The sequence below is a fragment of the Phalacrocorax aristotelis genome, chromosome 2 (genome assembly GCF_949628215.1).
Source record: "Phalacrocorax aristotelis chromosome 2, bGulAri2.1, whole genome shotgun sequence".
Classification (NCBI taxonomy): domain Eukaryota; kingdom Metazoa; phylum Chordata; class Aves; order Suliformes; family Phalacrocoracidae; genus Phalacrocorax; species Phalacrocorax aristotelis.
The window spans coordinates 7,969,164-7,985,280 of NC_134277.1; the positions used below are offsets into that span (position 1 = coordinate 7,969,164).

The 16,117-nt window shown below is 37.7% G+C and overlaps 1 protein-coding gene across 45 annotated transcripts in view; it reads right to left on the reverse strand.

The window, feature by feature from the left end:
• Window positions 1-16,117, reverse strand: part of KMT2C (lysine methyltransferase 2C) — a 201,816-nt gene that overhangs the window by 71,607 nt on the left and 114,092 nt on the right. For 28 of the 45 annotated variants that reach the window (XM_075082303.1, XM_075082304.1, XM_075082316.1 and 25 more), the window contains 4 exons: window positions 14,461-14,574; window positions 11,971-12,710; window positions 3,916-4,035; window positions 1,373-1,489 (listed from right to left, as the gene is read on the reverse strand). In XM_075082303.1, coding sequence (XP_074938404.1) covers window positions 1,373-1,489; window positions 3,916-4,035; window positions 11,971-12,710; window positions 14,461-14,574 — 1,091 coding nt within the window. The remainder of the gene's footprint in view (window positions 1-1,372; window positions 1,490-3,915; window positions 4,036-11,970; window positions 12,711-14,460; window positions 14,575-16,117) is intronic. The other 17 variants (XM_075082328.1, XM_075082311.1, XM_075082310.1 and 14 more) reach the window with 2 other exon arrangements.

Genomic DNA, 16,117 nt, shown 5'->3' on the forward strand with positions numbered 1-16,117 from the left:
ATATTTTGTTAAAGAGTCAAAGAAGCTTTAATTATGGTAAATCAGGATCTATCAGAGCTCTCCAAAGGAGTCAGCAAGCCTGCAGACAGGGAAATCTGACTGACGAAACTTGACCAAATTCTTTGGTGAATTTCATCACCAAATTCTTTTGGCAAAGTCCTTCATCAATGCTCCCTAAAAAAAGGCAAACTGACATAGAATTAGAGGAATGGGCCCTATACTGACATAAGACACGAAATAAAGAGTACAATAACTTATTAGTTTTCTATGTGGGAGAACAGCACTGGTGGAAACCTGACAGGAATATCTGCTAACAGGCCATGGTGTTCAACACACTCGTGTGCAATCTGACAAATCAAGTGAGGAGCAAGGTGACAAAGCTTGTCAACAGTATTAAGATATTCAGAGTAATAAAAAACCCGAAAGACAACTGTGAAGAACTGCACAAGAACTCCATAAAGGTGAATGCTGCACTATAAAAAGGCAGATGAAGGTCCAAAAAGTAAAGAAATGAACATGGCAAAACAATCAACAAGGATGATCAAAAAAATGGAATAGCTTCCATACAAGGAACAACTCAAAATACTGGGAATCTCCAGATTAGCAAGGAAAGAGTGGAAGGAAAAGATGGAGAAATTATGGAGATCTATAGAAACTGTGTTGCATGGATGGAGGAGGTGAACAGAAAACAATTCTCCACTGCCTCTTCTGTAAGGGCACAAAGGAGCAGGCAACGAAACCAGGAGGCAGCAATTTAAAACAACAGGCTAATGAGCTGTAGACTTAAAAAAGGTTAATGTGGTTTCCAAAAGTTTTTAAAAGTGAATAGGCAAATTCATGACAGGAAACTCCAGTGCAGGCTGCCCAAGACAAAGATACCACCTCCTGTTCAGCAAGCCCCCAAGCCACAAACTCTTGAAGTGTCTCCTTCTCTAGGCCTCTTCTGTTTCTGCGCTCTTCCCCCAGCTATCAGTGTTGGTCCCCTGGGTAGAACCACCTCTGGTCTATTCTGCTATGACTGCTGTTACATTCTTGTGCACAAGCCTCGCTCTCCTGTTTTGTGTCATTCCAGTGAGTGCTGCCTTTACCCAATGTGTTTTCCACCCGAGGAAATAGAAGGAGTACTCTAAGACTCCCAACTTTAAGTTGTCCCTTTAAGTGGCAAGAGCAGCATAAAGTTGTTTCAGGCCCATTAAGCTACAGTGCTGTAGCTCTTCATCACAAACACTTAGTAACAGCCAGGCTTTATCAGAGGCCTCTGCTTTTTAGCTCTCTTTGGGTTTACACAGTTATTTTAATACAATAATTATAGCTGAATTAAATTTTGTTATATTAGCAGACTGCAATATGACTTAAAAATAAATGTTCTTACCCCTGGAATGACTACAGTCCCAACTCCATTTTTCAGTTTTGATCTACCTCTGCCACCTCTTCCTGAAAGACCTGCACCACGTGGCCTCCGCTTCCCTGGGAATCCTGATCCACGGCCCTATTCAATACAAGATAACAATTTAAATGCAACCTGAAGTTCTTTTGTTATACAGGATTCAAACTTGTTAAATGCAACTAGGGAAAAACATAAGTAAAAAACCACCCTATGATTTCAAGTGAATATGAGCACATTAGGCCATAGTCATTAAGTCGCTTCATAAATCATCGTGAAATACCTTTAACTACTTACATGACATAACATGATCACCTTTAACACCAGAGAGAAAGCGGCCAAACCCAAAAATGTTTATTTTCTGCTCAGGAAGAACTGGAAACACAGAACTGCATTTTTTTGACACAGTTGCAAAGAATCCAAAATAAATATCCTCTATTCTATGATTCATTTTTCTTTTTAAACAGTCAGCTCAGACAGTCATGGGACTTCTGAATATGGTCTGGACACTTGATTACATGCAATCGTAGATGTTTTTCTTACGCTATGAATAATCAAGCAAACACTGGAATTCATTAGGACTCACTACTCCCAAAGCAAAGCAGGAGCCGACTCCACCAAACTCTCTCAATTCTGCAGATACAGAGAGAGCTTTTTATATTAATTATATCAATTAGACTCAGGTCAACACTCCCCATAATACAATGTTTTTCTTAAAAAATATCCACTTATTTTTAGACAGCTTCTTTTTTCCCCTTCCTTACTTTAGATGCAGATTACAGTTGCAGTGTGGTGTGCTCTGGAGTATTTACAGTACATTCAACTACAATTAACTGTGGAAAAGCAACTAAGTTTTTCATAATTACCTGATATTAATACTGTGATTTAGTTTGATTCTCATTATTTATTTTTCTTTTAATTTCAAAAAGAACTAAACACAAAGAGGATCCCTAATCCTCCTTAACATTTTTCTAGAGAGAAAAAGAACATATTGACAATGTCCCTGAGTTCTGGCTGGTGTCAGACACCTTTACAACATGTTTCAGAAGCTCCAATCTGAATAAATGACGATAATTATGATATATACTCAAATAAGCACCTTTCCTACTATGAAATAAGCAATGAGATTATTTATTGCATTTCAAATACGTGAATGATCTCAGCTCCTAATGCAGCCCGACTCCATCCACAAAGTGTCTAAATATGGTGTCTGTATCCAAATGTTTGCTGGAAACTACTTTTAATACCAAGACAAAACATTTACTCAGTAAAACAATGTTGATGGAACCACAAAGCTCATTGGGGATGGTGTCACCAACAGATGTGAACAGTCTCTACTGATGGAGACAAGAGTTCCCTGGATGGAAAGCAGCACTATGGGCTCATTATTTCCAACAGTATTTTTCAAATATGCCAACTCCTGTTTTAAAGAAGATGCAGAAGTTTATGGTCATAATTAAAGGGAGAATCCAAGTATCCCAATGCTAACATTTTATTAACATCCATCTATTAATGGGAAGAGAAATTAAATTTACTTACTCTTACACAACAAGGTAATGCAATGCAATGCTATTTTAGGAAGTGAAACGAAGGATGCCAATGATGGATGAAGTATTTATATGTACTAAGGTGAAACAAAAAATGTTGTCCTTACATATATATGGAGTTAATACATATGCACACACAGGACATAGAAGCGTCAATTTTTTAAGGTGTAAGCTATTCTAGCACGTTTCTTATTCTGTCTGTTTCAGATCAGGTATCAGTATTGTTATTTTCACACAACTAGTAACAGGAATAAGCACATAATTGTATCAATGTTAATGCTGAATATTAAGCTGAAAAATTAATGCTTGAAGCAGCAAAAGCTAAGCTAATGTCAAAACAAAATTAGCATGAGAGTTAAAGTGAGATGAAAATAAATCATTGGGAAGCTACAGCTATTTGTCAGAGTTTCGTCATTTAGCTTTTTTGCCTTTATTTAAAAATAATAATTCCACTTCGTTTCTTCAGGTGTTTTTAATGGTAAACGTCACTGTGGATACAAGCTTTGGTCCATCTAATCAGGTAGGAAAGTTGTTATTTATTCCCCCATAAGCTAAAAACTATGTCACTTTGAATCCACTCTGCAAGACTTCTCCACAGCAACAAATTCAACAAATTCAGATCTCTGCTCCTTTCCATGCCTGGCTTACCTTACTGCCAGTCTTAGGGACATTTTCCTTCTCAGGTAATTTATTTTGACAGCTATGTAAAGCCAACCACAAAAAGTGAAGTACTAAACACACACAAAAAACTGGTAATACAAGCTATTCTTTGAAACTGAAAATCATGGCAATGCCATCATACTGTACACTCTGGAAAGCATGTATTTTTTTAACTTGAAATCTCCAGAGTTTCAATAATTTTTAAAGGCCTTAAACAGTAGTAAAACGGAAGATTCATTCAGTTGTGAGATACAGGATTTCATCACTAGTCTCTACAGCAGAAAGACAGCAACGGACACATGAAAATAAATTCAAATTATTTACCACTTTGATGCTCCAAATGGCACTGCCAGGAAGCTGTCTGGATTTAAAAATGTCCCGACCTTCTGAACTGTCTGGGGACCAGGAAGGTGGGCTGACTGTATTATTGGTACTCCAAGCCCCCTAGGATACGGTAGGTGAGAAAATAGATGTATAAAACTTCGCAACATAAAAAAATAAAAAAAAAAAGAGAAAGAAAAGAAAAAAGCAAGCAACAAAAAATAATCTGAAAAGCAAAGCACATGCAGGCATAGGAATTTCTACGTTAACTTAAGTAGTCAATTAGTTCACTGAGTGAGAGGAAGGTGGGAAATTTTTAGGTTCTCATTGAAACATACATTAAAACAAATATTAACCTCAAACTGATGGTGAAATACAACAAAATGAGTTTTACAAACAAAGTATAATATAAATTGAAAGCAAGCAATCATAACAACAAATTATATCCCTAAATTTATTGCATCAGAGACAGTAGTTTGAGATGACAACATCCCCTTTTACACTTCAAATCACATTTTGAAAGAACAGATGGCCTTAGTTGACTTTTGAGTCTAAACTACTGATAATCACAGCAACAACTAGTCTGAGAAGTGCGTGAAACAAAATGAATATAAATAAACCATAAAAAAAAGGGGAAAAAAAAGGAAAAACAGCAACATGATAATTAATGAAGTACCTCTTTCCTGCAAGTTTGCCAGAAACAAACAATTATAAAACCCCCACTACTAAGGTTTTTTCACCCGTGTTCTCATGATATGCTCTGGTATCAAATTTTAATACATTATTATATACATGGAATAACATACATCTGTATGGTGTATGTACAAACCCTTTTAAACTGATTATTATCCCTGTTTATATAGTTCCCATGATGGTGAGACACTGTATAACCCTGTCAGAAAAAAATATGGTAAAACAAGAAGAAAGTGCTAAGATGGAAAAAAAAAAAAAAAAAGCTGAAGTTTCTCATACACATTAAAATCTGTGGAAGACTTCCTCGAACCCTAAGTAAAGACTGCAGGAGATAGCTATCAAAATAAATAACTTCATTCTAAATTTACAAATTAGAATATTTAAAGGATAATACATTTTCCTAATTCTAAGTTTGTGAGAGTCAGAAATAATGAATGCCAGGATGAGAAATAAAATAGATGAAAAGTACAGGTTTACCTTCTCGAGAATGACATTCAGCAGTAGAATCCCACGGATGATAGGGGATAACCTCACGCATACTAATAAGTCCCAACTATTCACACATGCATAACTGCTCACATGGGCAAGCCCAAACACATTGACGCCTTTGAATGCTGGTCTTTACAATAATAAGCATTAAGAAAAATGAGATAGCTCTGCAAAATGTGGCGGTTTTTTTTCTGAAATGAAATGTTCTCCATCAAGAATGTCCGGGAAACAGTTTCTTTGGAATCAACAACTCATCAAAACACATATTCAGCTCAGACTGTAAATAGGTATTTTGCTAACAGCTGCGCTGACTGAAAATAGGGCTACTCCTCAACGGATGTCAGGCCAGAAGGATCACGGGCAAGACCTCCATAATCCATGTCAGGCACAGCCAGGTTAGCTCAATCTGCTGATGAAGGTGAGTATGAGCCAACATCTCGCTTACCCTCCAGCAGATGAGGAAAAGCTCATATGATGCCTTCTGCCTGCAGAGCTGGGCAGGCAGTAACCTACAGCTGCTCAGATAGCTCAGTATTCAAACTGGCACAACAGATCCGAAAGAAAAATTCTGTTGGTGACCTAAAACCCTAATTATGCAAAAAAGTTGCATTTTAAAAATGCCAACGTTGTCCAGGTGGTACAACCCACAGTGCGGACATGGTCATATTCAGTATAGATCTGCTTTCTAGGAGTTTAGCTATGCCTGCCTGGGAAAGGGAGCATGGACAATACAGTGCTTTAAAAAACCCAAAACCCACCACCACTTTACAATTTTGTCCACACAAGGGGTTACTTAGACACACAACCTACAAACTGCTTAGTGGTCCCAAGATTACCACTGTGTTTTCAACTTCCCATCATTGTCCTCCCTCTGCCAGGGTGCTTCCAAAAAATACCCAGCTGAACTGCTACTGCTGGCAACTGCTCACCTGCACTTGGGTTAAAGTGGGTATGCTTGACTGAACAGCTTACACTGCAGGATTTTGCTATCCCAATTTCTTGCTTGACTTCAGTTAGATGGCCATAACACAGACAACACATCAGAAGGATCAACACCCTCTATCAGGGGAATAATGTTGAGCAAAAACCTCCTGCATCTGTGAACCTAGAGATGGACAGGAGTCCTGGTTCACATCCAGGACGTAAGGGCATAATATTCGTAACGTAACAGAGGCAACAACCGCACCAAGTCAGAAATGGGCAGAAAGAAAGCAAGTGAACTTCCACCGAAACGGAGGTTCGATACACCTACCCGAACACATCCCTGGGGGTCTCCTCTGAAACGCAGGTCACCCTCTGCCTGTGCTGAAGCACCCTGTGCTCCCTAAATGGTCAGCAAAGGTAAATGGGTGCTTGCAGAAGGCAACTCACCGCATGGGATGGGAGGTGCCCTACATGCCCCTACTTCTCTCCACTGGCTCTAAATAAACTCTGTAAGACTCAGGGTGACTATGGCAGACCTTTAACACTGCAGATACCTGCGGTTGGGTGAATCCCATTCCGTGAGACCACAGCAACTTCCACCAGGCAGAAATGGCAAGACTGAAGGCTGATTTTGCTCTGTCAAGAGCACTGTAGTTTATTAATCAGTTCTCTGTCGAAACCTCATGTTTTTACTAAGCGCTGTCACACTAGTTAGCAACTACATCAGCACGTTTGTGGCAACAGATTTAACTTTACTACAATAGCCATATTTTTAATATCAAAGAATGTTCCATTTTAGCAAGATAAAGTTAAAACTTTCAATCAATTTTAGTTACAGTTTTCCAATATTTCTAAAACTAGTAATGCATAGCAAGTAACTGTTCTTATAATATGGCAACCTAAAGAAAATCTATATAGGAACACGAAGATAATCTGTGTATCATAGGAACAATCTTTACATCATTCTATAAGGGAGGCAACATGCTGGCTAAAGGTCACAATTCAAGATCTCAAACATGCTGAAAATACATAATCAAAAACTAAAACCACCTACCCTTATTTGGGACATACAAAATTATTTTCCTTTTAAGAAGATACACTTCTCCAGTGATTAAGTACATTCAAAAGATTAAAAAGCTAATAGAATATTAAATCTGAATATGAAATATTTGGTCTTGCAAAACAAAATTAATTGTATATGATTCATGAACCATATTGTTAAGAATTAAATTGGAAATTTAATCCAAGTTTTATTGTAGATCAGAAACATTTGAATTCTTGGTCAGATAAACTTAATTAAAAACACACACTTCCACAATACTCTGAACAAATGAATTACATCAAAGAGATGCATTAATTATATTTTGGCTTTTAATTAATGCCTATTACCACACAACACTGAAGAGAAAGTTCTATTCAGTTCATTTACATCAGAACCACGGCAGTAATTATGTACTGTGACAGAAACAGGAAGTTCTAATTCTCCATCATATTCTTGAGTCCTCGAAATTGAACAACACAGCTGCAAGTAAATTATAACAAAAGGAAACCCAGTGTCAGCAAGGGTCAGGAGATCTCACTAAATTACCACTGACTGTGTTTGCTGCTTAACGCTTTATGAAGTCTACTGCAATCACAAATGCACAAACCTGGATTTGCATTTTAATATTTCACGTAATTTTAGGGTTGTGAACAAAATCTAATCTTTTCAAAATAAAGCTCATTAAAAAACCCCACAAAAATCAAACAACATAAAAACCATAACAAAAACTAATCCTTGAAAAAGACCCTTTTTGATCTTTTTTTTTTCCCCGCCATCTACCACAACAACAACATACTTAATGGTACAATGTAATTGAAGACAGCAAAAAAGCCATAATACCCAAGGAAGAACACACATCCAAACCCATCACGGTGCTTTGCATTTTCCAGTGTCATTTTAGAAAATCTCTTAAAACACCTAGAGATATGCAGTGAGCCATATAATACTGACCACCAATATCTTCATGATGAAAATTGAATACCTCTTATCTTACTATTTTCCACAGAACACATTCTAAAGTAATACAATAAAACAAAACCAGTAGAAGGTTATTCTTTTCTATTCGTACCATTCTACAGACCATTCTCACCTCTTTACCTACCAGTCTTACAATGCCGCATATGCTATAATGCTCTGTTTAGTGCCTTCATACTAGTGTTGGCTTGTCTTTCGGGTCCACGGAGTAACGAGACTCTTTATGGGGTACCTATTTTAAACCTGTGCAGTCCTTGACAAGCAACTAGTTCAGCATGACAGTTCCTTTGTGCAACAAACGAAAGCAGCTGTGGAGCCAATGTTAGCTTCACCAAGTATAGGAGCCACAACCTCTTTAATCAATAAAAATAACCCTATTTGTGTAACTTTTCTCTCTTATTTCACTGCCCTCTAAGGCACGTTGCTAAGAACTCATCCAGCTGCAAGGTAACGTAGCGCATGACCTAGGTCCTGACACAAAGTGACACAACAGCATTATGTGTTATTTTTTAAACAGAAAGAAGCAGACCTCAAACCTGTAAGATTGACCAGCTTTTGAGAAGGCAAAATTCCTCTTTAGTGACACCCAGAGAAGAACCACAGATGACCTGGTTTATTCCAAACTGCTATACCTATAACTTCATAGAAGCATTTTTTCTTCCAGCATTGTTTTCCCCACTTTTTACATGTTTTGGAGCAACCTGATCGTATTTGGACAGACAGGCCCTGAAACACTGTGTTAGGCTAAAATGTTTTAAATTAAGTTTATGTCCCTTCTTCAGCAGTGAGGCCACACTTGGCATGGAAAATGAGATGGAATGGCAGAAAGCAGCACTCTCCTCAGCTGCCAACAGCTGCCCAACATGATGCTCTCCCTAAGCCAGAACTGGTAGAAAAATAGCCATTTTGAAGTGTCTGTAGAGTACGACACAAAGAAACAAAAGGTCTCAATTCTTTGGTTTTTATACCTGGTGAAAACCTCCTTACTTGCCTTCAAACCTGTCCCAAAGCATTGTCGTGTAACGGGAAACCAAACCAGACCCCAGCACATGTAAGTGTCTGGAGAGCACTGACGGCAGGCAAGAGAGAACATCAGAAGGAAGATTATAGTTACAGCTATGAGGCTTCCTTCTTTTGCCAATTTTTGAATCAGTTACTAAAATCATATATAACGAGTTGATTATAAAGTCATATATAGGGCTGCTGGCACCAAGATCAGAAAAATGTAACATTTTCTCTCCAGAGAACTGGAACAAATATTAACAAAAAATCTCAAGTGCACTGTTTAAGATGACAGAAATTGAGCACAATTAGATAAAAACGCAAGGTGTTCTTTGACAACCAAATATATTTAGAGGTTTCTGCTCCTATCCACAACTCTCTATTTGGAAAAGTACAAAATTCTTTAAAAACCCCCAATATTTACAGCAAAAAATAGCAATTAAAAACACACCCAAACCAAACCTAAGCCAATTTCTGTGTGCAATTCAAAGACTAAAACATTTAAACACATGCCTTACCCACTGTGGATTTGTCTGATTACATCTTGATCAGGAGGAAGGCACCTACCTGTTAACTGGACATTTCTAAATCTCTTATTCATAGTCTACAGACTGCCATTCAACAGGCTTCAGTCCCTCAGCAAAGGCCCAAAGTAGGAAGTTAACACAGCAAACTTACAGTAGTGAAGATAATTTTGTCACTGTTTAAGGCAGATATACATATTCCTGCAAATATGATATATACCTTACTGCACAGTGACCTAGAAAAATCTAACTGCAGCAAAATAAACAAGGCATTCCTAAACTCAGTGGAAAAAGAGATAAGGTCCCAATAATAAAGCTGGTTTTAGAAAACATCTATTATATACAAGCTGCTTCTCTTTTTTCAAAATACACATTATCTACAGGTACAAGACTTGCATCTTCCATTTCCAACATGGAAAATCAGATGAATGGAAGTAAAAACTGACTGATGAAGAGTCTGAAAAAGATCCCCAAGTCCAAATCTCTACCAGCTAGTTAAGCTGAATTTAGAATACTGATAGAAGGTGAGGAAAACAGTGTCTATTTTTCACTAATCAAGTATCCACAGGGTCTTAATTTTTTTCAGCCCTTACTCAAGACAATTTTTCACTGAATTCCAACGAGGTGCCGATCTGTGCTAAAATTGAATTATCAATGGAAAGTAAGGAACTTAAAACAAAGTGTGCCCATCGCTTTTTTGCTTTTCTTACCAAAAAATTGCTATTTGCTTCCCAAAAGTGCCATCTTAGTAGCTGTTTAAAGCACAAGACAAAGATAATCAAAACCAAAAGAAACCTTCATGGACTTCCAACATGCTTTTACAAGGCAGGTCATGAATTTTACAAGTAACTTGTCCAGTTCTACAACAGGCACTGCTAAGCTACCAAGTACCTTTTTATTTTAAAATATAATTTGCAAACTGTTGAACAGATTATATTGATTTAGCATCACAGCTAGGATTTTGTGTTACACCTGGCTTCTGAACCGTAATTCAACTCAGTTTTATTTGCATTACTCACACCACATATTAAGAGGTTAATGTCTATACTCTATTGTACACAGAATATACCAAGTACCATTTTTACAGCTGATTGTTTTTTTTTTCTTTTTTTGAGACACGTATCTATTCTGCTACAGGCATTTACAGCTGGGGTCAGTTTTCATGTTTTCCTCAACGGGTTCTCTGGCAGTTAACTAATTTTATTACCGGTATTGCGATGCTGGTTCCAATGCAGAGCAGGGGCAAACTGCACAGAAGAATAAACACAACTCTTACTGGAACACAAAATACAAATAAACTTCCCCAACAGAAAACTTGAATTCATTTTAGACTGCCTAAGAACCCCACCCCTTTTCAATTTGCATGATAATCTGAGAAATTTAATTTTTCAGACAGAAAAATGATTTTTATACATGCTTGTATGAGGGTAAAAAGAAAACAACCCAGAGATAGTCTAAAACCTTCCAAATTTAATTTCTTATATTACGTTTGTTGCCCTTGTTATATACTTTTAACCCTTTCAGAACACTATCTCATACCTTTTTCTTAAGAACCAAGAATTTTGAACCCCAGGTAACACACGAAAACTGAAGGAATTGTGCAATATATGAAAAGCTTTTTTAACACTAAGTTCTGAAAGCATGAAAGCATCAGCCTAGAAGTCCCAAAGACTAAAAATAAATTGTGATGAAAACGGAAATGAAACATTTTGTCACACTGACATACTTTTTGTGTAGGATTTTGCAAACACAACATAAATCCTACGGACTGGTGAACTATTTTCCTCACAACTACACAACTTGAATGGAGAGCAAGACATTGCAGAAGGTGACAGACTTGAGGATTCTTTTCACTTATCAAATTTAATCCTAGTTAAACCACAATGATTTGTACCAGACAGTTCTTATGCGGTATTTGCTAAGTGTAACAAACCCATCAAATTATTTGCAATACCATTAAAAACGATGATCAAGATAATATCTGGCAGCATGATGGAAACAGGAGTTGTTGCAGGTTTTTCTATAAAGCCAGTTTAAGAAATGTTAACACACTTTGAAAGTACTAGCCAAAATAAATGCATATATGAAAAAGATTAAGAGATAAGTTAAAAGGCACAGCATTATGTGTATCTGCATCTGTAGCATATGTATTAAAAATATAACAAATTTTCTTTTATTTTGTTCTAAGCATGAGCTGAAGGAAACTTTACTTCTCACTAGAGAACCTTTATGATGTCTGATCTTTCAATTATTTAACATGAAACTACCTTCTGGAAAAAATAAACTACGCATTCACTTAGGAGAATAAACTCATACTACGTACTAAAAAACAGGTGAATTTAATGCATTATACTCAAATTTTGTACTATGTGCTTCATAAATATATAATGAAATATTCTACATGCTTACCTGTCTTGATCTGGGTCTTCCAGGAGAAAACTTGCGTTTGGTGATGGCTGGTTTTCCCATGCCAATTTTTGGAGTGACTGATATGTAAGTCGTTGGGAGAGTGCTTCCGGCAGTGGAAGGCACTGCTGGGGGCTGACTGTGCTGTACATCTCGTGCAGAATGCAAGTCTAATGAAACATCCGGCGAGGAAGACACATTTGTCTTGTTTATATTAACTGATGGGGGAAGTGAGGGGTAAGTCTCAGCTGGTGATTTTATGGGTTTGTCTCCAACTGGTAAACTATTTGCAACACCTTCATTTGCAGACGTAGCTTCTACTTCTAGAACAGCTGGTGTGTCTGACTTCTCATGGATTTCTCCTTTTTCTACATCCTTTTGAACTTTTATTATTTCCAGTTGTTGTTCTACAGGGGTACAAATATCTCCTTTACTTTCAGTCTCCTGTATTTCTGGCGTCACAGTTATGGTCTCAGGTACTGAAGACAGAGACCGAGAGTCTACTGTGGATACTTCTGATACCTCCACACTACCCTGTGGCAGCTGTGTCTCTTCCACTTGTTTGTCTAACTCCTGCTGTATTACAGCTTGAACACCTTCCACCACTTCCATCATTTTCTCAGTCTGACTCTCACCAGATGCTGGTGTCTTTTTAGGAGACGTTTCCATTTCAGCTGAATTAATTTCAGCAGAGACTTCTGTTTCCAGTTCTGTGGTCTTTTCTTCTGGTGATATGCCTGTAACTAAGTACAACCATATAAAAGACTCAGTGCAAAAAAGAAAAACTTACACATGTGTAGTGGGCAACAAATACACCTGGAACACATCAAGTACACCAAGTACATATCACTTTACTTCAGTGAATTTAATACACAGCTTAAAATATACTTCATAAGTAACTTTCTTTGTACCTATGTTTATAGTAGTCTATATTTTTAGTATATATTCCTACTGTTTGATCATTATTCTCTCCCCTCCCTGGAAATGCAGCAGAGTAAATAACAGATTTTTCATTTCTGCTTATTGAAGATGTTAGCATAAATTATCATATTTTAAGCAACTGCCCCAACACTTCCAAAAAGCAGACAGCTAAGAAGGACAGGGCAAGTACAAATACAAAACATTTCCCTCCTAGCGCTCTTTCAGTCTTTAGGAAATCACCTGAAATGAAAACAGCTGATGCTGGTTTTTAATTTACTGATGTCTCATGGTTTTCTTTCAAAAATATTTGTCTAGCGTTCCCTTGAACCAATCAAGCACCTTTCATCCACAACTTTCTTCACCAAGGACTTCCAGAGTCTTGTATCCATTCCATGGAGAATCACATTCTTTGCTCTGAATTCAGCTTTTCATATCTTCTTTTGATGGACCCTGCTTCTCTTGCAGGTCGCTTACTTTCTATTACACTTGCACTTTTAAATTCACACTGCTACAACCTCCTCAGTCACTACAGTTGAAAGCCTAGCATTTTATTATGAAGACTGGTAGTTTTAAATCATGGCTGTTATACCACAGACTGTGATGCATAACAGAGTGATCACAGATAATCTGCGAGATTCTGTTTTTGCTTTGGCTTTAAATGCAGGTTCCTTGATTGTCCTTAGAGCAACCATCCTCCAACAGTGGGTGGAGGTGGGCGGGACATACTGTAAAGTTCTCCACCGTTGATATCAATCACTAACACATTTAGAGGACTTGACCCAGCCACCCTTCTATTTGTATCCTTTTCTTGGGCTGGTACTTCATGTGTGGTTGATAAGATGCATTTAGTCCCCGAACATAAATTATCAGCTACTACAGCACACCCTGTCTGGATGAGTACATCTGTTTATTAAACAAATAATCTTTTCTTTACAAAGGGAAAGAAAAGAAGAAATCCTTAACCAAGGATGCTTGTGGAGTTGAAGCACATAAACTGGAAAGAAGTTGTACAGTGTGCCCCAAAACACACCAGGGGAAATTAATCTGATCCAGTTATTTGCAGCTACAAAGAAGAGCTGAAGAGAATCATAGAAAAGAACAGAATCATAGAATAGAAGCACAGAAGCATTAAGGTTGGAAAAGACCTCTAGGATCATCAAGTCGAACTGTCAACCCAATGCTACCATGTCTCTTAAATCATGCCCTGAAAAAATAAAGTGTGAGTGACTGTATTTAAATAGCCACAGATAGTGTTTTTTTACTATAAACTTCCAGTATATAAAGGCACTTTGAGCTTTTGGAGAAAGCCAGTCCCACCAAACAAGTAAAACCACTTTCTTCCACACCAGTATTCTGAAGACTATCTTTGCCTTCAGTAAAATAATTCTTCAGCAAAAAGATTAATTCTCTTGCTTGAGAGTTCAGATATTAGTACTGATTCAATTAGTCTCCTACTGCTTTCCAGGAAGTTTTTCCTCTTAAATTTACAAAGTACCACAAACCTTCCTGAATGGAAGAGGGTTCTGAGCACTCAGTACTTGCATTTTCTCAGAACGCAAGACTCTTTCTTACCATCTGTGACACATCCGCCAGCTGTCTCTTGACCAGGGCCATCACCAGTAATGGGTTGTTCCTGAAATGTCGCATCCTCTCCACCACTTTCCATTTCCATTTCGTCTGTACAAGCTTAAGGAGAGGCAAAGAAGTTATCAAAATTTGTATGATGTTTATTCTACTACTTTGGCATCAGTAGTTGGTGTTACTGTTTAACCTTTTGGCTAAAGAAAATTATATTTAACGATACAATATGAGTTAGGGCAACTCAGGTCAATAAGAAGGTTAGGGAGACTATAGAGTACTCCTTATAGATTAAGAGCCATTTCCTTACTGACAATGAAGCTATTTTATACCTTTCAAACAGTGAAAAATGTCTGTAAAGCAATTATATACACCTAATTGTGAAAATGTAATTTACACAGTCAAAAGAACTCTGCAAAGAACTGAGCAATACAAAAGGTCTTTTCTCAAATTCCAGTTTGCTAAATTCAACAGAATTTGTAACATGAAGGCTTCAAATTTTTATACCAATACTGCAATGGCTTTTGGCATAGATATGAGGTTCCACCTACTATCGGCACTTGGAACACTGATTTTCAATCTACCTGTTCAACGACATGAAAATTAAATTTGCCACTTTAGAACTAGGACACCTTAATCTGTAAGTTCCTCATGCCAAATACCAAGATGATCAGAGGACTGGGAAGCTGCCATATGAGGATAGGCTGGGAGAATTGAGTTTGTTTGGCCCTGAGAAAAGGAGGCTCAGAGGGGATCTCATCACCGTGTACCAGTACTTAAGGGGAAGCCGCAAAGAAGATGGAGACTCCCTTTTTACACGGAGTCCCATGGAGAGGACAAGGGGGGATGGACACAAGTTGCTCTTGGGGAGATTCCGATTGGACACCAGAGGGAAATTTTTCACAGTGAGGACAGTCACCCATTGGAATAATCTCCCCAGGGAAGTGGTTGACTCGGCCACGTTGGACACCTTCAAGAGTCACCTGGACAGGGTGCTGGGCCATCTTGTTTAGACTCTGCTCTTCCTAAAAAGGTTGGACTAGATGATCCCTGAGGTCCCTTCCAACCTGGGATTCTGTGATTCTATGAAATAAAGGAATTTGCATGGAAAAGGCACTACTGAGTGCTTCTTTGGCTGACAGTATCTTTATAGAGGACAGAAACAGGAAATACTTTTTTCCTCATGTAAAAGGTTTTTCAGTTAAGGAAATTCATTAAAATGCCCTAAACAAAGTAGGAGCAGGAAAAAAAAAGTATATAGCAAGTGTTAGCTCAAAAGGAACTGATCCTCTATGGATGTTAGCACCAAAAAAGTCAAACATATATAGCTTTCTGTTTGGGAAAGTCTCTTTAAAGTTCAAAAAGCCAGGAACTATTAGGTGATGCTACTTTTAGCACCTAAAAACTGCTCTCAGACTCTGCCAACTTTAAAGTATTATTTGAACTCTGAGGAAATGATCATTTAGATTGGCTCCAAATCTGATTTTAATGTACAAAAGTGCTCTCCTGGGTATAAAACACTGCATGAATGTACTGATGTAATAGCTCCAGATTACTCCTAGTAGTTGAGATGACAGTCCTGTTCTTCCCTGGGGAGAAGAGTATGCTTGTCAATGCTTCTACTAGCTAGAAACCCTAACAGAAGGATTAC